This window comes from Callorhinus ursinus, unplaced genomic scaffold, assembly GCF_003265705.2.
Source record: "Callorhinus ursinus isolate GAN/ISIS: 27379988/994484 unplaced genomic scaffold, GSC_fseal_2.0 scaffold1, whole genome shotgun sequence".
Classification (NCBI taxonomy): Eukaryota; Metazoa; Chordata; class Mammalia; order Carnivora; family Otariidae; genus Callorhinus; species Callorhinus ursinus.
Window position 1 is genome coordinate 111,775,547 of NW_027397063.1, and position 27,162 is coordinate 111,802,708.

Below are 27,162 nucleotides of genomic sequence, written 5' to 3' on the forward strand. Positions count from 1 at the left end.
AGCAAAGATTTAGGGATGAGAGCCGGCCAGGCACAGGGACAAAGGAGGTGTCCCGGCCCAGAAGAGGCGGAGCATCGGGAAGAAACTGGCTACAACAATGGATCGGCAGGGTGGAGGCAGGTCCTCAGAACGCGTCCAGAGTCAGGCAGGCGTTGGACCCCCACACCCGGATGTCCCCGGGCACCGGTGCTTGTAGTCCCTAAGTGTGCCCGTGCCTGGATTCCCACTTCTGGTCGGTGGCATCCTTGTCCAGTTAGATGCTTACACTTGAGTCATCTTAGATTCCTTCCTTCTCACTCCTGACAGCTAATCCATCATTGATTAGCTTGCTGATTTTGCCTCCTAAAGCCGTCTTAAATGCATTCCTACTGCCACTCTCCTGGTTCAGAACTCATTATCTCTTGCTTAGACCATGGCAATAACATCCTAATTGGTCTCGCTGTTTCCATCCAAAGTCAATGAAGATTTGGAAGATGAAAAGTGCCTGGCTGTTGATGCTGAAAGTGTCATGGCCATTCCCTAGTTGGGAAAGCCTGCGAGCAATTTGTTTACCATCCACTGAAAACACATGGAAGCTTGTCCTGAACCTAAGCCGCCCCACAGGAGGAGGAATTATAACCCAGACTCTGTTTTGGAAGCCATCCAGCCTGCATCTCCCTCGAAGGGGGCACGCGGCCTGATGGGCTGCCTCCTTCTGAAGCCCACTCCAGCACCGGACGCACCTCTGGGTTCCATTCATTTGCTTCCGCCCTTTTTTTCCTGAGCTCTCTCCCTCCATGGAATTCAAGATTCAGACTCCTGACACGGAGGCAGGAGTGGCCCTGCCCGTCAGCTTACTCGTACAGAGTCCCCACAGTGCGGTGGGCACCCCTACCAGGAATGTCACCAGAAAGACACAGAGACCCCCCCCCTCCCCGTAAAGGGTGTCTCCTGGAACCAGGTAAGCTCACCTCTTGGGGGAAAGCTGCTTTCCTCACTGAATTACCTGCCTTCCTGCAAGGTGACGCCGGCAGCCCAGAAGGAATGAGCGGTGTTAACAACCAGATGCAATTTTGCTCTAAAGTTTCTTCCCTCAGAAAAAAATCCTTCTCCCTCTCCCTATCTCATCTCTCCCCAGCAACATTCAAAAGCAAATCACAAGTGTGTGCCCTTGGGCCCATCTGATCTTTAACAACCTGATTCCATCATCTCCTTCTCACCCGGAGGAGTTTAGGAAATGACTGTAACCCACGGTGGTGTGGGGTCGAGTTGACTTATAATCCAGGTGCGCGGGGAGCGAAATGGCATGTTCATTCACAGTAAGATGTCGTCGGAGATGGCTTCTTGCACACGAATGAAGGAGAGCGCCAGAGGCCCCTGACATCCATTTTTGCGGGGGCTGTCTGGAGTCCTGAAGTTGTAGTGTTCTCCCCAACCTACTGCATTGCTTTGGAGAAGCCTGTGTCCCCACAGGCCTTCCTGACAGCCTGGTGACATGACAAATGGGACATGGCCCAAGTAGGGTCCACTTCACATTTACTTCTAAAATTTTCACCTGATTCCTTGGGCAAGAGCAGCGTGTGTGTGTGTGTGTGTGTGTGTGTGTGTGTGTGTGTGTGTGCGCGCACGTGCGCGCGTGCGTGCGTGCGTGTGCGCGCACACACGCATGCACAGCAATGGTGAGGGAGGAAAACCGCCCCAGCCATAGTCGTGGAGGGCCCACCAGGAGTGGATGGTGCTCAGGAAATGCACTGTGTTCAAGAGGCTCCTTTTCCTCTTGTGGAGATGGAGTTACCCCCCAATACAGGACTAGTCAAAGAGTAAGCTCTTTTCGAAGCTCCCCACAGCATAGCTGGGGACCCAGATGTGAGTTCCTGAATACTCTTGGAGAGAATGAGAAAGCAATGAAACGTATGTGGTCCACCTTACCCCAAGGCCCATCGACACCTCAACGGTTTGGCTTGCCACACACAGGGGACCAATCCCAGTATGTGGAGCACTCTGCAGGCTGACTTGAGAGACTGACATTCTAGCTGCCACGGCCTGGCCTGCCTTCACAGCTGCTGAGCTCAACTGCCTGCATTCAGGTAGAAGTGACTTCAACTCCTCCACCTTCTAACTAGGGTCTTGAACCAGCCATTTTTTTTTTTTCTCTCTGGGCCTCAAATTTTCCGTCTTTAAAATGGGATGAATAACAGCCTCCTGACAATGAAGATGAGAGAGTTAAACAAACTGATGCATGTGAAGAGTATGGCAGGTACACCCAGTCGGTGCTTTGTGAAGCTCTTTCCTTGTGTAGCACCTCTCTGGGCCTTGTTTCCTAGCTCTGACTCTTTAACTGTAATAAGACCAGACGAAATCCAGGTCTCCTACTCCTCTGCCATCTTGCTCTGCCCAGCAAAAAAAAAAAGCTCTTTAACCGTAATAAGTAAACTCAATATTCATCCAGGAGTTACAGATGCCGATGCGGTTGGGAGGGACTCATTCTTTCCTAACATAAGATACGCTTTATATGGATCATTTAAAAGCAATTAATTAAAAACAATCCCAACAGGGAGAAACCTACCGCATAATTTCTGAAGAGATCTCTCAGAGTAGGTCTCCCGGTCGCAGCCCTTCCCGATGTAATTGGTCTGCAGCTCCGTGGTGATCTGGATGGAGGACACGGCCCCGTCGCACGTCTCCAGGTGGATGCTGGGGAAAAGCGGCACGCTCCCTGAGCCAGGCTGATACTCAATCCTCTTGGTCCAGTCTGAATCAACAAGGAAAAGATGAAAGTCAATCAGGGATTGGCCAGTTCCGCCATAACACTTGTTCTGAAAATGTGCATCTGTTCCAACATAATTGATATATTGGGGAACGGTGTGAGGATAAGGGAAATTTCACATTTGCTTATGCAAGATTTCCTTCCTGAGAAACACTAGGGGAAGGCAGAAAACAGCATCCAACTGAGCCGAACCAGGTAGGAAGATACAAAACACGCACGTGTACACACCTCAAAATCTAGCTGCCATGCAGTCCACTGTACGTTATGAGCCACATCCACCTGCCCCCGCAGTGACAGCATGCCTTCCATTCAGAAAGCACCACCGCCAGCCCCCCATCACAGTACTGCCCCAGCTGCAGCCCTCCCCTGTCCTCTGCTACGGGCAAACACCCGGTCTCTTCAAGGTGAGGTGCCAGATTCACTGTAGGACTTCTCTATTTCTTAACCATTTAACCTGTGTAAAACCGTGCTAATTTTTTTTTTCTTTCTCTCTTTCTTATGTATCAGTGATGACATTCTTGAGTGTTATGCTGCTCGCCCCATTACCCCCATTTTGCCCAGTGGGGTGATTTTTAGGAACGCGTACATCCTGTCGCAAAACAAGAGAGCATGGTAGTTCAGGGTTACTTGGGGTCATGAAGTGGGGCGCAGGATTCTTTCTCAAGCATTCAGGACTGTGACTCATTTAAGTAGGGCCTATGGGTTTACCACTTCTTTTTTTTAGTGGAAAAATAATTTGGAGATGATAAAGCGTTCGAGAGGAACAAAACCACAATCAAAATGGCACCATATAAAATAGAGCAGTCAATGAAAATAAACACCAATAGGGCGTGTACACATGGATTGACTGGAACAACCACAGCAGCAATTGAAAAGCAGGGGAGAGTCGAGGCAACGCTCATCGTGACCGGTCACAGCGCTTGCTGACAGCACTGAGCGCACCACACTGTGTGAGGACGCACGTCTGAGAGGTCTGTACAACCCTCAGTCAGACTGCTGGGTAGAATCAAGGAATGTGACGTATGGATACTAGCAGTTGATGAATCCCAAATGTTTGTCACATAGAACCTTGCTAGGAGGTTATCCTTTTGCTGAAGCAGAAATAAAAATCTACGAAATTGCTTGCTCTCGCCTATGAGAAACGGGGAAAGTCTGGCTTTCGTAGCTCAGTGTTCTTTGCAAGTGCTCAGTGGGCCACTGGCTGCCATCTTGAGCAATTCCAGTGCAGGGGCCAGATGCCTTTGTCCACTGAGCAGCCGTGTGCTCAGGGTTTCCATGTGCAAGGCTCTGTTCGGAGCATCGAGGATACAGCAGTGAAGGAGGTGGGAAAGTTTCCCGCCTTGCGGAGCTGGCACGGGGGTGCGGGTGGCTTGGGGGGCAGCCTGTGCTGTCCTGTCTGAGAGGGTGAGCCTCGAAAAGGAAAAGTGGTGACAGAGAGGGGCTGTTTAGATGGAGCGAGTTCCTGTCTGAGCTGAGGTCTGCATGTCAAGTATAAATGTGCATGGGAAGCCTCAGTGAAGCAGGTTTGAAGCAGATGCCCAGCGATCTTGGCTTGACTCTGTCTGGTCAGGGAGTTCTTGGGCAGGCTAATGAAGGTCTCCAAGCCTCAGGCACCTCATCAATAAAAGAGGGACCTTACAGCGTTGGGGTGAGGACTGAGGGCCTCCGTGTGTGCATGGCATGTGGTAGGGCCTCAATCAGTGTTGTTCTAAGAGAGGAAGGAGATGTTCAGTCCTAGGGGACAGTGTTCCCTGCACTGCAACCCTGCCATGTTCCAGATAACCATGGAATCTGGGTTTAGGTCTGAACCCTCACGTCAGCCAGCCACCCCTTTGGGGTTTTCTCAGGGCAGGCCATGAGCAGAGACCGCACCCAGTGAGGTTGGTCACCAGGAACTTACCACTGGACGATATTTGGATGGGAGGGACTTCATGTGAAAGAGAATGGACCTAATTGCATGCTTCTCCTCACAGCCCCGAGGAGCTGTGTCTGGACTAGCCCATCACCTTCTGGAGGATAAGATCATGGAGCTGCTCTAAATCATGCTCCAGAGGCCCCAAGTTCAATTAAGATGAACCGCTGGAGAACAGGAGGGCTTTTTGTCAGGTGCATCTGAAGGTCACAGAGCTGTAAGAAGCAGTCCACACACAGCCAGCCTGTGTCTTAGGTCCATTGTTTCATGCATCTCTGCACTCGATCATGCTGTTTCCTCTACACAAAGCTCCATTCCTGTCCCCTTCTGTCTTGTTAACTGCATGCAACCTTTCCGAATTTCTCGTCTGGGTAGATACGCTCGTCTGTGCTCCATGGCATCCTCAGCATTAGACACAGCACTAGACTCTAAGCTTCATGGTTACTCCGAATCCCCATCACACCCTGTGCCCAGTGCCTGGCACGGAGTTAGATGCTCACTCGATACTGGTAGAAAGTGTGAATGAATCCTGTGGGATTAATTTGTATGCTTGCCTCCCCGAGCAACTGGGAGCTCCTCAAAGGCAGGGATTGTGATGCTTATTTTTGATCCCTCTGTGCTGAGGTCAGAGCGCAGGGACTATTTGCCAGGTGGATCTGGGGAGCCTCAGACCCCTGACCTGACTGCTGCCATGGCAGGCTTCCCTGAACCCCAGACAGCACTTGTGGCCTATCTACACTTCTCTGGTACTGCCCCTGCCTAATCCTACCCTCGGTGCTACAGCACCACCCATCCTGACAGCAGCCTGTAACATGTGGGTTCTTTTTGTTCTCAGCAAGGCAGGCAGTCCGGAATTGAGGATGGAGGAATCTACTTCCCGATAATAAGAAATGGCATCCAGGAGGACAGCTCTTCCCCTTCCCTGCCTCATCCCTCTTTCCCTGGACCTTCCCTCTCTTAAAGATGCAGAGAGGAACACGGAGAAAGTGGTTTTGTGTACGGGGCCATGGGGTGAGCCCCGTGGCACCAGTCCTTGACGTTCTGCTATTTCTGCTCGTGTAAGGTCCTCGGATATCATCTCCTTCTGGAAGCCTCTTCACTGGAGAAGCCCAAGACATCAGTGGGATTGAGTCCCTTTATTCTGTGGGGCTGTGGGTACTTAGATATTTTGCTGGTTATCTTTGATAACATTCCACCTGAAATCCTTTTTGGAAGGAGTGCAAATAAAGAAGCAAATAAATAATGAAGGGAAGGTCGGTGGAGGCACAGGCCTGGTAGAGTTTTCGTTCCTCTCACCACCCTCTGGCTGGGGGGCAGGGGGCCTCTTCAGGAAGGAATCAGGTACAAAAGAGCCTAGGGAACATCACATCTGCAGTTGCTTTGGCGACCTCACAAGGCTTGCTTTTGAGGGTTCACAAGGAGCAGGCAAACTTGTAACCATATAGTAAAAGAAATCGATGAAGCTTTCTGAGTATAGTGTCCTTGACAGAGTAGGGAGTTCACACAAACAGCTTTCATTTTCCCAGAAGGAGTCTGAGATGGGGATCAAGAGAGCCAAAGGTAAGTCATCACTTTCAGCTTTTGTCACATGAAATGTCTATTCATCCTCGTTTCCTGGAGGAAGGATAGCAAGATGGGTAAAAGCTTGACCTCTAAATTCAGTGCGCGCCTGAATTCGAATCCCGCCCCTACTACTTCCTGCATGACTTTGGGCAAATCATTTACCCTCTCTGGCCTCAGTTTCCTCTTATATGAACAATAAGTGTTGTCTACCACCCAGGGTCTGGGGGAGGGGATTAAATGCAGACTCGTTTTAGCACCAAACACAAGGGTTATGTTCAATAGATACATTACAGTTAACTTATCATTTATTCAATAGCACTTATTGCAGGAAACAAAGGATATACAACTATGAAGCACCTACAAGGTGCTAAGCACTTATACATCTACTCTTTTGTTTGATCCTCCCAGCAACCCAGTGATTATTATCTTAATTGTGCAGATGACAAAGCCACGGTTGATAGTTGGTATGACTTGCCCAGGGCCATGCAGCTCTTTTACCGTAGCTCTGCCATGATGCGGAGGATTTGCCGGGATGGAGAACAAGTGTAATTTTTACAGATTCATTTTTGAATGCTCAATTTATACTGATATATATATATATAAATACATAAATATATAAAAGTCATAATCTCTGATGTTGGCAAAGGATCAAGGAGTGTTGTCAGTTTCATCACTGCTTGACCTTGAGGGCAGCTGCTGGGGGCACAGGGGTTGCTTTAGCCCTGGAGACTGGACAGGACTGCACTTGAATCTCATCTCCTCTAAATGTGGGTCATGTGACCTCTGCAAAGCTGAGTGAGTCATCTCTGAGCCTCCACTGTCTCATCTGTAGATCTGAGTTAGAGATACCTCCTCATGGGCTTATCATGAGCATTTAAGGTTAAGAGCCCAACACGGCAAACTTCCTGTTGAAGCCTCACAATAGGAATGTCCCGCTCCCTGGTTCACAAGCTTCCCAGACTTCTCCGAGCTGTCCTGCTTGGAAACAAAATCTTCCCAGTGTATAAAGGACCTGGAGACTAGTTTATGAAGTGTGGTTCACTTATTTTCTTAAGTGAAGAGAAAGGAAGCAGCTACCTTTTGTTTTGATAAATCAGGCTCAACTACCTTGTAAGTATTCATGGAAAAGCGAACAGTGAATGCCTTTAGGAATTAAACTCCTTCTCCATGGGTTAAGGATTTAGAAACGTGATGATTTTATTATAACTCCCACTAAATTTGTTTTCTTATCAGGAGAATATTAGCCATTTGGAACTCTCCTATTAGATGCCTGGAGGTGGAAAAAAGCCGAATCTGAGACTTTTTTTGGAAAGCACAGGCTTTGGGGTTTCTTGTAACCCAAGACATTCAGAATTGTTCCACTTCTGTACGCAGAAGTGACACTGAAGTATGAAAAGGAAAGACACAGGTGTGTCGAAACACCCTTCATTCCTTCACTGTGCATGCTCACAGGCCTCCAGCTCTTCCTGGTCTTGGCTGAAGAGGCATCAGGTGTTCTAGGAAATGTCTGGATTCATACAAGGTGAGTGGCTGGCTGTGAGGATGCTGGAGAGTGGGAGGGGATGAAGGGGCTCCCCCTGCATAGGATTGTGCAGGCAGCTGACATTCTAGCCAGTCTCTGCGGGCGTCAACCATCTGGCATCTTTCAAGACTTTCTCCAAGAGGTGATGACTTTGATTTGGGCACCAAGGGACTTCCTTTCCTACTGGGAGAGGGTAGGGAGGCCCTTTTGCTCAGCAGCGAGCACCTTCATCTCCACGGCCATCCCAGTGCATCTGAATTGGGGGTGGGTTAGGAGGCAGAGAGGGGCTGGAGAGGTAAGCAGAGGTCAGATGACGGATGCCGGGTAAGAGGTTTGGGTTTCACCTTACAGCTAGTGAGGAGTCATCAATGAGTGTTTAGTGAGGGCAGGAAGTATCCAGATTCTGCTTTGAAAAGGTCATTTGGCAGCTGGATTAGGTCTGGTGTTCATTTTCAGAACATTAGAACACTCCTGATCATCAATCCATGCAGAAGGCCCCCTCTGACAGGGTCGCACAATGGGGAATCCACTGCAATTCAGTTCGATTCAACTTAATTAAGTGCAAGAGTGTTAACTTTGCAGCTGGACAGACTCAGGTTTGAAGCCTGGCTCTGCCACTTCTTGGCTGTGTAGCTCTGAATAAATCACTGGACCTCTCTGAGCCTCATTTTGCATCTTTAGAATGAGGAGAACCCCCTGCAGAGTTGCTCTGGGACTGGGAGAAAAGGTATGAAAAGCACCAGGAACAGAGAGCTACTCTTATAACTACTATTATTATTCTTGATCATTCTTCCCATTTTCAGATGCCAAGTCTTTACTGAGCATCTACAAAGTGCCAGGCAGAGCCCTAGGCATGGGGGCAGAGAAGTAGGACTCATAACCCCTAACTGGGAGGAGCTCACAGCGATGGCAGGAGGAGCTAGATAGCAGCCAGCTTCTCAGCGGACAGAGGAACAAAGAACAGGCCCCAGGGAACAGAGAAGAAGAAGTAAATTATGTTGAGTAGGGCTAGTCTCGGAGGCTTCCTGGAGGAAGTGACCTGGGCATTTTTTTGTTGTTGAAGATTTTATTTATTTATTTAATTGACAGAGAGAGAAAGAGACAGCGAGAGCAGGAACACAAGCAGGGGGAGCGGGAGAGGGAGAAGCAGGCTTCCCGCCGTGCAGGGAGCCCGATGCGGGGCTCGATCCCAGGACCCTGGGATCACGACCTGAGCCGAAGGCGGACGCTTAACCAACTGAGCCACCGAGGCGCCCCTCGGGAATTTATTTTAATACAGATTTCATTTATTTAAGTCTGGTAAGGCCAACAGATCAGGATGCTGTTGCCATTGGACAGATCGTTTGTTATACTCACAGATCCCAAGGAGGGGGGTTATGCTATGCCACCAGGCGCACGGGGAGAAGCAGTGTGGTCAGTCAGGAGGCAGAGAGGGGAAAACTGTGGGCAAGAGCCTTTATTGTGCTTTCCATGGGAAGGAACAGGCAAAGCATGGTAACCAGGTTTCGGATTGCCACAAATGCTAGTTTGTATAACTTTGGCAGCCTCTGGTATACAGGGGCTGTCCCTTGGTGCCTGGTACTTGGCCCCGGGGTTGTTGGAGCAGATGGATGGTGGCACAGGGCAGGAGAGCCCAATAAAGAAGGTGGTTGGGGGTGTGGGTTCTGCATTGGTTGGTCTGCGTTTGAAAAGCTAAAGGGTAAGTTGTTTCTTATCTTTGAATTGCTAGGAACTGGCTAACCCTGAGGTGAGCCCCTCCAGGGTCAGCAAGGCCCCAGTTGTCAAAACATCAGAATACAGACAATAAAAGGCATGGTTAACACAGTAATGAGGAAGAAGGGGAATGCCAGGAGGCAAAACAGGACCCCAGGATGTCCCCATCATGGCCTTGGGGCTGCATGAGGCCAAGGGGGGCTATTTAGATGGGAAATGATGTGAAGCGCATCCCCCACCTCAATCTATAACTCAGCAGCCTGGCACAACTCAGCAAGTGTAGACCTATGTGAGGCTGGGGGTGATCTCCAGGGGGCCTGGTGCCACAGGGGCCAGAGCGGAACTTTGGGACAGACTGAGCGCTGAGCTGGGTGGGGGATTTTCTGTAGCATAGGTAATACAGACTCTTCCAAAGCCTTTGTAAAAGGGTGACAAAAGCTGGCTTCAGAGACACCTTCTCTCCCCTCTCCCCACATGGCTCCTAGGGGTGAGTTCCTCAGTGTCCAAGCCTGCCTTTGGGTAGGGCCACGATGACACTTAGATGCCAGAGCACTAGACCCTTGGGTTCAGACCCCCCTCTGTGTACCAGCTATTGCACCTTGGGAAGGACACTCTCTGCGCCTCAACTTCCTCATCTGTAAAATGGGGGGAAATGACAACTCCGTCTCATAGGGACGTTGTGAAGATTGAAACAATATAAGCGGTAGAGCCAGGACTTGTCCCGGGCCCGCCTGACTCCAAAGCCAAACCCCAGAAAGCATTCCTTGCTTTTCTGAATTCTTCCTTTTACGTTTCCTCAACTGCTACTCTGGGTCTTTAACTGTGAGGTGGGACATTCAGCTGGAAGGAGACAGGCGGTAGTGAGGAGTCAGGGAGTCTGGGCATCCACTCCTGGCTCCAAGACCAGCTTCACGCTCAGAAGAGCCTCGTGCTTGCTTTACTGCTCTGGCGCCCCCGTCTTGAATTTCTTGGTAATTTTAAAACAAGAGGCCCTCCATTTTCATTTTGAACGAGGACCAACAAATTACGTAACTGGTCCTGCCTTGATAACCTTGGACCTGTTCCTTAACCTCTTAGAGCCTCAGTTTCTGCATCTGCTGAATGGGGATAGTTATTAACCACCCTAAAAAGAGGAACCCCGGCCTGGGCTCAGCCCCACGTGTGAATCCCAGCTCTCCCACTTGGTGCCACATACTGTGTGGGCCAGTCATCTCCTCTCTGCCTGAGCAGGCAAACACAGGTGACACGCATGCAGACACTGGTGATACTGGCCCCTATTTCAGGGCCGTTGAGAGGGTTTCTATCCGATAATAAATGCAAACCACTTAGCCCTGTGCCCCACATGTAATAGGCCCATACACAATTTAACAGGGATTAAATTATGTGGCTTTCTCTTCTCCAATTAAAAACAGTTACACACAGGCACAGGTTAAAAAGAAACAAAGCCACAAACTCTCTGAACTCAATTACAAATACAAGGAATCCTCTCTCTTCCTTTATTGCTGACCCCTTTCCATTCACTATATTTTAGTCTCACAAAGTCAGAGCATTTTATTACCTTTTTAACTCTTTCTAAAAAGAGATATCTTAACTACCTACAAAGGAGAGCAAGGGAGGGGAAAAACACCCCCATGCCCATATCACCGTTAATCCTCAAGGCCTCAGGAACGTGCTCCGTTCCTGCCCTTCCTGTGGCTGGTGCTCGTCTGCCTCCAGGCCTCAACTCAAACGTGCCTTTGTAAAGGGGGCCTCCTGGGCCACACCTTGATGACCAGCACCCTGCTTCCACCCATCCCCGCCTGTCCTCCCCTCTGGAGAATTACTTACTTATTCGCTTATGGTCTATTTGTGCACCGGAACAAAACTTGTACATCACTGTGCCGTGCCTGACCCAGACGAGGCGCTCAGTAACGAGTGAGTGAGTAAGTGTATGGAAACCGGCACTGCCCCCAGTCCAATTCTGGCTGTCAGAGGCGAGGAAGGTGGTCATCTGGACCCAGGGAACCTTTGTTGCTGTCCACGTGGGACGGCACACCTAGCCCCCAGCCAGCTGCCAAATGACAGCCTGCCAGGCATTAAAATGGGAATGATTCAAGACGTGGCTGGTGTGTGTGTGTGTGTGTGTGTGTGTGTGTGTGTGTGTGTGTGTGTGCATATGTGTGCGGGCACACACCCCAGCCTGAATTTGAGTGTCTGCGGGTGAGCGTATATGATGATGAAATTGCACTTACATGTGGTTCCAATTCTGGAAAACCTCATGTATCTTCAACCCTTTTAGTAGCTCCCTCATCCCCGAGACATCTCAATAAATGCCAAATGAAACAACTAGAAATCTGTCCTCAACTTTGGTTCTGCCCATGAAGTTCTCTCTGGTTCCGTGATGGCAGAGGGGCTTTCATTTTGTCTCAAATCTACACTGGGACTCCTTGGCCTGAGGACACCCTCACGCCTTCCCTGGGGTGATCTCGGAGTCAAGCACACTGGCAGACACCTGCAAGCCTTATTCTGGGAGCACCTGGCAAACTGCAGACAGCTTCCTGCCCCCCAGCTGCTGGCTACAGCCAGAGGCTGCGATCATCCCCTCTTCATCCCCCCGTCATGGCCAGCCAGGAGAGCCAGCGCCATCAGGCAAGGACCATGGAAGGACGGCGTGCTGAGACTACATTGGAAAGATGATCCAAACCATTTCAGATTGTGTGCAGGGTAAGAGCAAGGCCATGTTGCTAGAACAATGCTATTCACTGTGGCCTACAGACCAGTTTGGTCCCTGAACTGCCTGTTCTGGGTCTGCGATGAGGTCAGTAGGGAAATGGACAGTAAGCATTTATAAACTTGTATAGCCATGTGACAGAGTGAGTTTATATTTGTTGACTCTAATAAAAATAAACATTTTGGTTTATATTTTGAACATCTTTGCTATTTATTTCATTTCCCTAGAAATTTGTTTCTATTATATTTTTACAAAATTATGGTACATGACTGATTGGGGAAAGACCCTGGCGCTGCCCCACCGAGGATTTAAGAAGCATGGCCCTAGATAATACCCTGTCATCATGATGGCCTAAAACTTACTTCCAAAGGCTTCAAACCTAGTAGAAGGCAGTACTTCAGAGCATTGCAACATTTTACCCTCCACATGCAATGGGCCAGTAAGGCCTCCTGCTTCTGAATTTTAGAGGGCTCCGAAGACTGATGTCTCTCCACTCTAAAGCTATCATCACTTCTCACCTGGTCCAATCACTATGACAACTTCCTATCTCACCTCTCTTTGTCCTTCTAATCTACACTGGTTACCACTGCCCATTGTAATACAGCCAGCTCCTCTTCCAGGGAGTCCTCCACGATTGCTCCAGCCCAGACCACATCTTCTCCTCCCCAGCTCGCGGGCTTTGCAATGTACATCATCTATGGGGGGGGGGGGCGGGCTCACACTGCGTCCCCTAAAAAGTATTGTCTGTAGATAAGTGCAGGGCTAGGGCTGGCCTCAGGAGAATCACTGGAAAAACTTCTACAGACACTAATTCCTGGGCCCCACCTTAGGAGATTCCCAGTGGAAGGTTTTGAGGGCGAGGTCCTGGAATCTGTCATTTTAACTAATCCCCCAAGTGATCAGGATGCACAGACAGACTTGGAAGCCACTAGCCCAAACAATATTGAGTGATGAACTACCATCCCTTCTCCCACTGCATTCCTGGGTCCCAGCAGCCAGAGGGGGGCTAAGATAGGATTTCTGCCCCCTCTACAGGATGCCCAGGGGGAGACCTGTGTGCTGCCCGGAACCTGACCCAGCAGGGTAGGACTTCATACCAAGTGAATTCAGAACAAGCTGTGTTTTCTTTCTTTACCTTCTGTAGGGCAAAGCCCAGATTCTAGTCCCAGTAGAACCACAGATGGAGGACCCAGGGCTCTGCTTGGAGAGAGAACCACTTCCCATTGTGTGCATTAGACTATTGCTCCTGACCATGCCCTCCTCCCAGTGGAAGGGGTACATAGCCAGGTCCCATTGATTTGGGGCTTAGCCAGGTGACTGGCTTCGACCAATAGAATAAACTATTCATTTATTTCTTAATTGTTTTTTGTCTGCGACTCTCTATCCCCCCACCCCCATCCGAGGTTCCATGACAGCAGGGTCTGTTTTGTTAGTTTTAAAATCTCCGGTGCCTGGTGCAGTTTCTGGAACACCGTAAGTTCTCACTGAATATTTGGGAAATGAACAACAAGGACGCTCCATGAAAGGTGCCTGCACAGCTTCCAGGGCTCAGGGAATTCCCTTGGCCCTCCTGCTCTGGTCAGACTTGCTCCTTGTCTCATTCCTTTGGATCCTCCTGCTCGTTCCAGCCTCTCTGGACTAAGGATCTTGTTGCCACCTGCTGCCGGGTAGGTTTGGCTTTGCTCTGCATGCTGCTTCTCCAGGGCCCTCGGGTCTACACACAACCTTCGGGTTCTATTCTGCTCCCATGCCTGGCTTGAGCCCCTGGACGCCGTGGTCCCCTGTGCAGCTAGCCCCTGGCCATCCACGTGCTGTGAGGGGACCCCTTCTCTTCCGTGCGGCTCTGTGATGCCAGTATGAGTGCCTCAGTTCCTCAACAAGCCTCTGAGTTTGCTGGTGTCAGGCATCACCTCTTCAAAGCCCATGTGTTCCCAAGCTCCCTGGGGCTCTTGGGGAAGCTGTTCATGCTGCTATTGAGATGAACCAGTTGTGCTCTGAAACCGGGACTCCCACCCAAAGCTTGGCTGCCACTTTCTCCCCAACCCCTTCCTCTCCAAAGATCCTCCACTCCCATGCTTCTCAGCTCCCAAACAGAAACACAGCAGGCAGAATTGATGCTGGAAAGGTGCAGAAACCAGGCAATTGAAGAGCAGCTTTTCTGAAAGATAATTCTCCCAGGGGGGAAATCATTAACTCCACCAACCAGGGTACTTTCTCTCGGATTGATAGAAACTCTTCTCTCCTTTGTCTAATAAACATGGGCATCTTTCCAGGCAATTTTCTTATCTTGGGACAAATGTACTATTGGTGCAAGACAGAGTAGCTATTCTTCAAGAATCTTTACCTTTATGGCTTTGAAAAGCATTTGCAAAGGAAAGAGTATGGTTTTTTATGTGCACACTTTCTGTCTTTTTGAAAAGGTGTCCTATGTACACTTTTTATTCTCCAGTAATATAGATCTCTTTAATCTAGAGATCAGTTGTCCGTGGTTGCAAAACTTTTTCTATTTTTTAAATAAAAGGACCATGACTCTAGTGATATTCCAGTCCTGCAGGATTTTTCATTTCACTGAACGGCATTCTAAAATTGGAACCAAATTATCATTTCTTCAGAAAATATGGTACAAGTCCGCAGAGTCGGTCAAACACACAGGAAGCCTGAGAGAGCATGTGGGTGAAGGTGGGGGGCATGTCGCTCCCTCTGCCGGGGGGCCGCATAAGCCATCACCAATGATCAGACCAGTGCTTGGCAGAATGCATCTCAGGCCAGGAAATGCCCATATACCTTGGACCAGGGGATAGACTCCCGAAAGTGACTCAAAATGCAGAGACTTTTGCACAAAGATATTCAGAGGTGCACAGAAAAAGAAAAATGGAGCCAAGCTAAAATCAATCACAGGGCTCCATCTAACTGCAAGGACACAGACAAGCTCATCTGACCTTCTGGGAGGGAATGGCATGCAGCTGCGGAGGGGGTGGGGAGGTTCTAAGCTGTGTGACAATACGTAAGGCATCAAGGTACATGGGAAAAGAACACAAAGTTGAAATGACTATGGAGGGAGAAATGTATACCATCACATTGATGATGCGGCATTAATTGGACTGTGGGCAATTCTTATTGATTAGTATACTTTTCAAAAGTCATCGTTGGATGAGCATAAAACACCTCATCATTTAAAAATGCTCACAGGAAGAAGTTGTGGTGGCCCCATTCCTGCTTGTTAGCTCAAGCGCTGGAGCAGAACGCAGAACTTCTGTGTGCAGTTGGCTGCTCTCATCCAGAGAGGCAGGGTCTCGGGCTGGAGACAGACACTGGCATTGGGAGATGCAGAGGGGCTTCTGGCCTCCAGCAAATGCCTGGTTGCTGAAACACAGCTAACCAGACAACCTACTTGTCCTAAATCATGATTGAAAATAAGGTCACATTTTACTCTAAATATTGACCTCCACCCACCAGGTTATCAGAAATGAGTCCTCCTCAGAGTGTAGTAGTTTCTAGAGGTCCCACACAGGTTCCTCATACTGGCCCACGGTCCAGTTGGGCACCTACAGACCCCCCAGGCCTCCCTGAACTTCCCACTCTGCCCACCCTCACTTGCCCATGCCTGCGTCTCCCATGGTAAGGCCTTGCCCTGCTTCACCTGACCGGCAGACACCAGCCTCCCAGCTCAGGGCACCAACTACAGATGCTTGAAGGCACCTAGGCCATAGGAGCCGAGGCTGGCTGGAACCCCAAGAGAGGTGAGAAGAAAGGAGCCTCAGTGGGGAGACCAGGTGAACTCTGGTTGTTATGCTCACAGCCTTAGAGAATCTCTCTGGAAAGTTCTGTCTACTTCATCCAATATCTGCACTGGAAATCTCACTTTTGTCATGAAAACAAACAAGAAAATAAACACTAGTTCATCCATCTCTGCTCAGTATTCTCCAAATTCTTTTGTGCAATGAAAATTCTTATCTCCTGTCAGCCATAAAGCAAGAGATGCTGAGCGAAACAGGGGATATAAACAGGTTCCTGCAAGGTGCAGCTTTTAAGCACCAAGCTCTCCTGGGGATACTCCTCCCGGCTCCTTCCCATTACTGCCTCCTTCCCCACACCCTAGTGCACCTGGCAAATTGTACTGACCCCTCAGATCTCAGCCTCATGACACCTCCCCTGAGAAGCCTTCCTGAAGTATTGGGCCCCCCCTGCTCTCTGCCTTCATAGCCCCTGGGTCCCCTGACCACTGCTCTGACTTCCCTGTATTGGACTGATCTATTCATGATCTGTTCACCTGTTTGCCCTCACCCCACTACTCCAGCTTATGGTCCCCAGAGACTCAGCGCCCACCTCGCACAGAGTTGGGCCTGAGCAAAGTTCCCTGAGTTAAATGGAAGCTTGGACAGCCTCTCCGGTGCGCCGGGACCACGGCTGGCCCTCTGCCTGGTTAGAGAGGGTCAAAGCTCCAGGCCCCTGTAAGGGCATTTGAAGGGATGTGATATGCGCGTTGTCACTCTATCTACCAAGCCCCGTGTGAAGTGGGTGTGGGAAGGAGGGGACACGATTCTGCCCATTTCAGAGGTGGGGACAAGTGTGACAAGGAGAGGTGCGGCAGCCTGCCGTGGCTCACATTTATCACTAGCACCCCAGTGTCTGGATGGCATGCACATGATATCGCGGTCTAGGCTGGCTAAGGCTGTCCTCCCACTCAGTGATGCAGAGAGCAGGAAGAAAACCACCACTTAATGGGCTCTGTGCTGGATGCTGGGCTTCTCACATGTGTTAGCAGTCAGCGTGGCACCCACCCGAGGAAGACACTTGGAGAGGGGCCATTTTACTGAGGACATAACTGAGGCCAAGATGTCAAAAGACCTACCCAAGGTCACACAGTCAGAAAATGGCACCCAAAGGCTGGCCTGACCCCAAAACCCATTTTAGGGGCTTCTATTCCTTCTCTCCCTGCATCGCCCCTCGCTGGTACCGTCGAGCCATTCCCGCATGCCCGGAGCAATTCTACCTTGTGATGACCCTCTGAGATAGGTATGAGAACCCCGTTTTGCAGCTGCCACATCTGAAGATTCACAGAGGTTAAATGGCTTGCCTAACGTCCCTGAGCCAAGACGGGGTATAACGTGCACTTGAGCTCTGCTCTTTCTGTCTTCAGAGCCACCCCTCTGAAGCCTGGCCCTCTGCTGACTCCCCGCAGGGAGAAATTCTAGTAGGCTGCAAATACTTAAAAGAACTATCAGTAGAAGAGGCTGATGGTGTGTGGCTCTGGGGCAGACCCAGGTCTACAGAGAGAGGGGACAGAGCATGGGTTCTGAGTCAGAAAATCCAATACCATGCATGGCTCCCCCTCTCAGCATCTGTATGTCCTTAGGCAAGCCCCCATACCCTTTGGGGTCCTTAAGGGGTCATCGAAGAAGGCCAAGAGATGGCCTTGCTATTCTGAATGCAGGCAGGTCCCCGAGGTGGGCTTGTGTGGCAAGAGTGCTACCTCCCGGCCACCACCCCTCCCCCAACAACTCTAGAAGTCACAGTCCTCTTTCAAGGCTGCCCTGATGTCCAATCACACATTTTCCTTACAACATCAAGGAAGGGTTCTAACTATATAATTTTTCTCGATATAGCTTGCGGTGATCTCAAAAGGTGGCCAGTGTTTTCCTTTGCTTTGAGACACATTATAGGTGAAGGGGTAGGAGCTCTGCGTCTGCAGACAGAGAGGACTGGGCGGGGTGCAGGTCCTGGATGTAACTAGCTGTGTGGCGAGCGTCTTAACTTCAGTGTTCGCGTCTGCCAAATGGGAAAATAGCAGCTTTCAGGGGATGGTGAGGAGTAAAGGAGCAAGTACATGCATCACCATTAGACAGGGTTTGGCAAAGAGTAAATGCTTACATATGGGTGGCCGTTACTCTGACTGAGCTCTGTTTGGGATGAGCGCAGTCCGCCTGCACGCTTCTCTCCCTTAGGGCTGAGATGATCGGCCCCAGAAACCTCCGAGGCCCATTTCCACTCATGCTCACACAGAGGCCCAGGGGAGCCAGGTGGACACAGGCTCGAGCAGGAGCGCTCTTTCCTAGCAGGTCTTTAAGCACATTAAGACGCCACCGAGTAGGTAAATCAGCATCCTGTACAGAAACCATTTGTTGCATCTTAATGATGAGCTGTGTCAGTGATGTCAAAACAGGTCGTTATTCATGGTGGCGTGTCCCTGGAGGCCCTCTGCCAGGAGCTCGGTTGCTCGCCTGGCAGATCTGAGCAGACCCAGGAGCAGCTGCCCTGGGTCACACTGCCGGAGTTAGTGGAATTTGGCTTCAGTGATGGCTTTTCCAATTATTTGGGGAGAAAGTGCTCTATTGTGACTTAAAAAAAAAATCAGAATAGAGGGAACTAAGAAGAGCTGCTGTTCATTGGGCCCCCTGCGTAGGTGGTTATGAGCATGGCATTCCACAGGCAGCCTTGCATCTGCTCCTCAGAAGGCACTATTCCATTTCTATGTGAAGAAGCTGAACTAAGCAGGAGTGACTCTCCCGAGGATGGAGCACAGTTTAGAGCCCAGGAGGGACTGAGGCTTGCACCCCACTGTCTCCTTTGGTCCAATCTAAAGCTCTAAAATCAAGAGCACGAAGCTCAAGCCACATAGTCTTACCCAATTCTATGAATTGCAGTGTGTGTGTGTGTGTGTGTGTATGTGTGTGTGTGTGTGTGTGCATGCGCGCACACACGTGTATTCATTTACACGATGGTACCTACTTTACCAATTTTAATCATAACATTGTTTGCATGGTAATCTAAATTCTGTAAAGCACTTCCAAACATAGGACCTCTTTTGGCTTCCTTACGATCCTACAAAATGATTAGGCCAAGGGTTATGCTTCTCAATGAACAGCTGAGGAAACCTAGGCTCAGCCAGTGAAGTGCCTTTCGCAAAGGCTGTGGCCAATCACGACGGGGCTAAGGGTTGACCTGAGCCCTTCTCACTCCCACACAGCTCTGTCTTCACTGGTTTATACTTGACTCCTTCGCCCCTGGGGCCCCAGCACCTTCCCCAGTGATGGGGAGGGATCAGAGGATGAATATCAAAGGAATGGAGGGCGAGGGGAGGGTTATGGAGAGCAGGGACACAGCGAGAGGAGAGAGCATGGCGAAGGGAAAAGTCAAGAGGACAGGAGGAGCCTGAAGGTGGAGAACACCTGGAGGACGAAGGAGCAGAGCCCCTGGGGACGAACTTCAAATAAAGCCAGCTACTGATGAGTGGGAGGCTGGACGCTGGATAATTTTCACGTTCGGGTCTCTTACAGGAGAAGGTAGCCCTCTTGCTCTGGTGTGAGTTGCCACACTTGAGTCTGGCATCTTTGGGTTTGAAGCTTTACGTACATCTCAGGCTCATGCTATGTTTCTCTGGCCCATGTGATCACCAGAAGCAACTTCAGGTTCGGGCGGAAAGCATCTGAGAGGTGGACTGTCCGCAAGCGTGGGTTTATTTTCCCATGAGCTGTCATTTCAAGGCCATGGTGCACGAGACCAGTCTCAATCTAGGAAGGGTGCGTCAGGGCAGGGCGGGGAGAGGAGTCAATGAATGTGGGAGCGCCCCTTAAGTGCCACATGCGCTCTGCTTCATTGAACTGCAGCTACCCTTTCAAGGGAAGTCTCATCACCATTTTGTAGATCAGGTGACTGAGAGGTGAACTATGGTGCCCGAGGGCCCTCAGGTTGCTTCTTCTTGTTCTTCTCTCTCTTTTTTTTTAAGATTTTATTTATTTTTTTGAGAGAAAGAAGAGAGAGAACACAAGCAGGGGTAGCGGCAGGCAGAGGGAGAGGGAGAAGCAAACCCCCTGCTGAGCAGGGAGCCCGATGCAGGGCTCCATCCCAGGACCCGGGGGCTCATGACTTGAGCCGAGGGCAGATGCTTAACTGAATGAGCCCCCCAGGTGCCCCTGGTTGCTTCTCTTCTGAATGGTCTCCCGAGATGCCCTTCTAGAGCAGGTTACATGCCCCTTTGGAAATTCCCAACCTACTTATTCTATCCCTCTTCCTCCTGTCATCTCAGGGTCCTCTGGGATAGGCTCATATAAACTCGAATTCTCTCTCTGCCATTTATCAGCTGTGAGATACTGAACAAGTCACTCAAACTCTCTTGCCCTAAGTTTTCCTCATCTGTAAAGTGGGCTAGCCGTGCTTATCTCACAGGGTTATTCCTGTTCTCCGTGCAGCGAACCTTATTTTGGACTCTCACATTCCTTTGCCTCTAAATTTGTCTGTTTGGTGTTTCATTCTTTCTGGGCTGTCCAAGGTACTCCAGTAAATTACTTCTCACTAAGGTGTCAATGGATGATAATAGCTTCACACAGGTGTCAGCAAGCTTTCTCTGGAGAGAGCCAGAAAGTAAATACGTAGGATTTGGGGGCCACCTGGTCTCTGCCGATGCTGCTCAGCTGGTGTTGTTCCAGTGCGAGAGTAGCCACGAGATAATATGTAAATGGAGGAGTGTGGCAGTATGCCAATAAAACTTATTTATGGGCACTAAAATTTACATTTCATGTGATTTTCATTTGGCCTAAAATATTTGTCTTTTTTTTTTTTAAAGATTTTATTTATTTATTTGAGAGAGAGAGAATGAGAGACAGAGAGCACGAGAGGGAAGAGGGTCAGAGGGAGAAGCAGACTCCCCGCCGAGCAGGGAGCCCGATGCGGGACTCGATCCCGGGACTCCAGGATCATGACCTGAGCCGAAGGCAGTCGCTTAACCAACTGAGCCACCCAGGCACCCTAAAATATTTGTCTTTTGATTTTTCCAATCATTTAAGATGCACAAATCATTTTTTAGCTCGCAGTAGTACAAAAACACGTGGTCAGTTAGATTTGGCTTGTGGGCTCTACTTTGCTGACCACTGGGTTAATACTGATTCCTACAAGAGGCATGCACATTCTAAAGGGAGAATTATCCTTTAGAACACAACAGCTGGTACAGTAGTGGTGGAATCTGGAACACACGGCAGTTCAGTGAGGGACAGAACTGAGGGGAAGGAGCCATCCGTTCTGCTGTCATTCTGACAATGCCCTTGTGCCTCGACCTGCATGAAGGCTAACGCCATCATGCATCCTCAGATGAACACAGCTTGACCTTCGGAGCCTTGCCTGTCTCTAAGCCAATCTGGGTACCTTCTGGGCTTATCACCCTATGATTAAAATCAATGCCTTTCTTCTGTTTTTTTGTTTTTGTTTTTGTTTTAGATTTTATTTATTTATTTGACAGAGAGAGAGCGGGAGCGTACAAGCAGAGAGAACAGCAGGCAGAGGGACAGGGAGAAGTAGACTCCCTGCTAAGCAGAGAGCTGGACACGGGGCTCGATCCAGGACCTGAGCCGAAGGCAGATGCTTAACTGACAGAGCCCCCAGGCACCCCTCAATGCCTTTCATGTAGTTAAGCCTAAGCCAGCTCTTCAGTGTACTTGCTCAATAATGGATCTGATTTTGGAAAGGGCAGGGTGAAGCCAGCTGACCTCTGGGGCCTGGAATTTCCTTCCCCTTGTCAGGGTGGCGGACAAGCGGATGGCTGCAGAGGGGACGGGGACGTCTACTTGACGAAGCTCAGCAGCGGTCTTTTCTACCTCAGACACGCTTGGCCACCAGCCTTGTCCCCTTGCCTGTGGGGTCTCATGGGATTTGCCTCAAAATCTAACTTCCTTTGCTGTCCAGTACTTTGAATTGGCTTTTGAATACATACATGACTTTAGATCCTTCTCCAGCAAGTGCTCCATTTAAAAGTGCACTCAGGATTAATCATCATTTTCAGCGGGTCTCCCTGCCGCCGTCTCTGCATCTTAGCCACCATCTGTGCGGTGGGCCAAGGAGTCCTTCTTCCCCAAGACCCCTCTCACCACACCGGGTCCTGAAAGCTTCTGTGCTCCAGTGTCCTTGGGGTAACACAGGAGGCCCTTCCTCCATGACCTGGTCCCCATCAGCCCATCCAGCCTTCTCCTGCACGTCTCGGCCACACCACGCTCCTTCCCACCTTCTGGACATCTGTTCCCTAGTCTGGAATACTCTTGTCTGGGCTCAAACTATTATCCTTCAAGATTTGGCCCAGGCACATCTCCCACGGCCCCACCAAGGTTAAGCGTCTTTCCTCTGTGTCCTCAAAACCTCCTCCACCAGAGCCTTTGTCCTGAGCATTGTCCTCATCTCCTGTACTACAAGCCCTGCTAGGTCATGTTGTCTCTGCACCCCCGGCCTTGAGCACACAGTGGGCCTCAGGAAAGGGTGAGGGACTTCACCCGGTAACGTGTCCCGCCCTGGGGCGTGTGTGTGTGTCAGCTCCTGTTATCTCACAATGCAAACAGCTAAGGGAGAATTAATCTCCACCAGCAGCTTTCGTGCTGCGGTCCTTTCCACACAGAAGTCCTAGACACTCTAGGTGTTCAGCAAATATTTTCTGAGCGACCTTCTTGTTCATTGTGAAGGTCATGGACCAGCAACATCCGGAGGTGCCCCAGACTGCGAAAGTCAGAATCTGCATTTTACCCTGGTGCCCAGGCACTGCTGGGCACATTCTGCTCTATCAGATACCACCCTTCCTTTCTGACGAAGCCCTGTTGGCAGGAAACACTGAGACGGTCTGATGCACCTGGAGAATTATTTAAGCCCAGGGAGTGGAGAAAAAGTGGCTCATTACGTGGCTGCATCTCTGTTTCTTTCTGTCTGACATTGGGCACCTTACTGTGAAGGTAAAGGGAGCAGTAAGTGGGGCCCGTGAGAGGAAGTGTAGCAACTGGCAGCGCCCGGCCCCCAGGTGCTGGGGGAGGGGCCGCTGACCGCCCTGGGCTCGTGCTCAGTGATGAGGGGGGCAAGCAGAGATGGGGTCCCACGGGGGTGGGAGTCTGCAAACGCGATCTGACATGGGAACTCTGGATCCAGAAGGGCTGCATGTCTGGTCAGCAACATGTCTGGGAGAGAAATGGGGATGGGCCACCAGGGCAGTGGGCAGTGGTTCTCTCCGAAGGGAAACTGTTTCCATAAAGGGACGTGAAATACTGAACTTTGGGTCCCGACAGGCGGGAAAGGATAACAGATTCAGAATTGGACCTCCATTAATAAAAGGGAAAATACACTGAGTAAGTGTTCTGAAGACAAGGTTTTCAGCTTGACATGTAGAAAGAGATGGGCTACGGGATTATAAAGGACAATGAAAGAAGGCATAAAGAGGGGATGTGTTTCTCAACATAACAACTGAACAAACACAAAAAAACCCACATCAGCAACCAAATTACAAATGATCCTCCAAGGCGCAGTCTGTGGCCCCGAGAAGGAAGTGTCCACAGGATCAGCTCTCACTGGATCAGTTGCCATCCTGATGGCCTCTGAGGGCACTACATCCTCTGTGGTGCTCTGATCCATGAACAGATGTGGATTCTTGGCGAAGTCCTCAGCACCCTCCCGGGGCCCAGGCTCGCACACATATAACTGCTTGGCAAGAGGGAAACAGACACTACAAAGACTGCAAATGTCAGGCACGAGAGGCAGGGCACAAGCCAGGCCTTAGCATGTCTCCCACAGCAGGTACACATTTTCCCTGCTTCCTCTAGAATCTTCTTTTGTCCTGAGTAAGAGCTGCTATAGGGATACCATGAGTTCTCAAGGCTCAGGACAACACACAGAGATTTCATTCTCCCTTCCACTCACACAGGTCTAGAGGGTGCTCGGACCACCACTTTGTCTGGGCAGCTGGGAATGGGAGCGACATTCCCTTGGGCAAAGCCCCACCTCTCCATGTGGAGTGAGCGGACCCTGACCGCCTATTCAGACTTACAATCTCAGAATACAGCAGACAGAACAAAACTCATATCGTTTCTGGGAAGACAAGACCCAGCCACAGAAAAAAGACAGAGAATGGAAAACCGTAGCCAAAGGAGACAATGCCTTGGCCGAGGTCTGAATGGCAGGTGGCCATGGAGCAAAGGGTCCATGATGTCCTTGTGCACCCCTGGGTAAGGCCAGAAGCATGCTGGGAAAGCTGCAATCCCACCTTCCTGGAAAACAGGGCCACGTCCTGGGGCACCTCAGGAGTCTGGAAACAGTCCCTCAGCAGCCTGGGAAGGCAGGGGAGGCTCGAGCTGTGAGCAGGGTCCCTCCCTCCTCCAGGACAGCTCCTGGGAGCAGCTGACGACAGCAAGGGCTGATGGTGCTGACTGGGCGTGCTCCCGGGAGAGAGGAGGCTCCTGAGCATGATGGATTGCTTGCACTGTGCTGCAATCCTCTCCTGCCTGGAGGGAAATGACTAAGCACAGGTACAAGAATTTGAACTGCCAAACTGCGTTTGCTTGGTGACTCTTGTTGTTTGTGGGAAATCAGCTCGGGGAGGAGCCTCTGTTCTCCTGGGCAGTTACCCCTGGCACATACTGCAGACCCCTTACTCACGGCTGGGTCTGAGGGGCTTGGGATCACTGTAGCTCCCGACCCTGGCATTCAAAATCTTGACTGCCGGTCCTCCCCTAACTTAGACCTCTCCAAACTTGCTTCCCACCTCTCCACAGTTCCAACCACCTCTGCAAGCCAGACTGGCTTCCTTACTCTCTTCTATACAGTGCAGGCTTCACCCTGCACCCGCTTCAAGAAGAGCCTGCCCCTTCCCCTAGGGACCAGACAACCTCTCAGGGTGAGGGGCAGCCTGTTTTATCTGTGGTTAGAAAAGAAAACCGGCAAAACATGGCCCACTCCAGTTTGCTCTGTGAAGCTGGGAGAGGGGATTGAACGAGAGACACACACTAGGGACCAGAGGGGGTTTGATCTTCCCTGGAGAAAGGCACACTTCCAGCAATGAGGCTGCAGCCCGGACCTGGGGTAGAGCGGAGGACAGGGCCTCCCTTGGGTGGAGATGGGTGAGCTGGAGATGAGAGCTGCCCAAGGGCAGGAATAAAGTGGACCCATCAGCTGGAAGGAGAGGACTGTTCTCCAGGTCTGGGTGCTGGGACGGGACTCGCTGGAAGGCAGCGTGAGCCCTGCTATGCATATCAGAGCACCTGGACGACCTGCCTACAATCTGAGGGCCTGCTGGGATGAAGGCTGGGGAGAGAGACTTAGAGGCTTCTAGAGGTGCTAAGCTGGAGGGAAGAGGGGCACGATGCAGGATCCCGTGTCAGCTTCTGCCACCAAAGGCTGGCTCACTAGGCAGGGAAGCCCCCAGGAAGTAGTTGATTCTGATGTTACACATGCTTAAACAGCTTGGTCTGACACGGTGAATGGATACAGGGAGTTGCTGTTTCCCTTTTTCTTCCTTCCACAGAAAGGTGCATTTTTCACCCTTCATTCATCCATCCAGCACCTGCCGACCACCTGCATGGTACCCGGCCCTGTGCTGGGCACTGGGGACACAGCGAACGGTCACGACCGTTGCCTCTGGGAGCTCACAGTTGGGCGACAAATAGCACTGTGCCCCAGAGGGCTAGGTGCCCCACACATGCTGCACACACAGGACTCAACGTTATTAATGTGATTTTCTTTGCATACATTTAACACTGAAGCGAATACAAACTCTGTTAGGAAATTGCATTTAAATATAGGTACAAAAATGTATTCCCAAATCTGTAGGTGTCTCATTTATCAAAGACACAAAACATTGGGATCTTTCTCCAGACATAGCTTTGTGTTTTACTTTCCCCACTGAAAATCCCATTAAGAGCATGTGCCCTGCTTAGAAGGCTTTTATATACTTTCCAACCTTTCTTTTCAAAAGCTAGACTTTCACTGCCTCAGTTCTTGTAAGTTAAAATAAAATAGGCTGAGCACTTTTTACTCTAATAGCTTTTCATTCATGCATTCATTCATTCAATGGCTATTTCTTGAGCACCTATCACTGGGGTCAGATATGTGCTAAGTCAGAGAAATTTAGAGGTGAACAAGAGAGACAGAGTCCTGCCCTCAGGTTCCTTGGGGTTTAGTGAATTATACCAACCAGAGCCCAGGCTCCCCGAGGTTGGTGACACATAGTTTCCCACTCTGGCTTGCTCCTTTTTCTCTGTCTCTTGCTTGATCCTGAACAGGTGACACAAAGACGGCTCTGTACTTTGTTCTTTAGGTCTTATCTGTCTTACCTCTGACTCCTCTACTGGGCGTTTCATCTTCCCTACTTTGTTCAAAGGCAAAAGTCTCTGGCTCTCTCCAGAGGTGGGTTTAATTACCGCCTCCCATTTTTCTAGTTGAAAGATTATGGGCGATAAAGTTGTGTGGGGAGAGGAGCCCTTGGAGAGCTGCCTTCTGAGGGGAGTGACCCCAGGTTGGTCCTCGGGTGTCCTTGCTGGGCGCCCCTGGGCACCCTGAATGCTTGACTCACAGGCAGCCATTCCAAGTCTGACCGTGACCTCTGTGGTATCCTGGCCTCAGTCTGTCCCACAGAAATACAGATGCTTAACATGGCTAATGACACCCTTTCTAGGGCAATTTAAGAAGGAAATATACAGAGAGAAAGAGAAACAGGTAGACTATAACAGGGGCCTGAAGCTTCAAGACACAAGAAGAGAAGACAGTAGACAAAGCCACAACATGGAGACTCGGCGAAGAGAGTCTAAGTTTCGAGTGGGTGACAGCCGGTGAGCTGCAGCAACACAGGAAGCCGAAACTGCAGTGGCCGAGCCACCAAAATGGGGGCAGAGATACCGCCAGCAGCCCGGCCCGGCCACTGGAATACTGGCGCCACCACGGGAGCTACTGGTATTCCATAAACCATCCAGTTCTCTGCGAGATCCCTCTATGCAACTGGCCTTGTGCTCCTCATTCCCCTTAGGTCAGTGCTACACCTGTGTCACCTCGGGAGAACCTGAACCCCTGCTCTGTCTTTGCACACCAAAATATCTACACCACGGCAAAAATCCACCTCCGCCTCAGGCTGATGCTTCTCCATTCCCAGAACAAACATTTGAGAACCTCTTTCATCCAAAGGCTGGATTCTTCCCGTACACCTTCCGAGCCAGCCCAAAAAACAGGACAACCTGCCCCAGGAGTGATGATGCAAACTTGAGGCATAC

The 27,162-nt window shown here is 50.3% G+C and overlaps 1 protein-coding gene across 9 annotated transcripts in view; it reads right to left on the reverse strand.

The window, feature by feature from the left end:
* CLSTN2 (calsyntenin 2) overlaps positions 1-27,162 on the reverse strand; it is a 631,223-nt gene that overhangs the window by 116,626 nt on the left and 487,435 nt on the right. For all 9 annotated transcript variants that reach the window (XM_073899332.1, XM_073899377.1, XM_025881463.2 and 6 more), the window contains one exon: positions 2,546-2,731. In XM_073899332.1, coding sequence (XP_073755433.1) covers positions 2,546-2,731 — 186 coding nt within the window. The remainder of the gene's footprint in view (positions 1-2,545; positions 2,732-27,162) is intronic.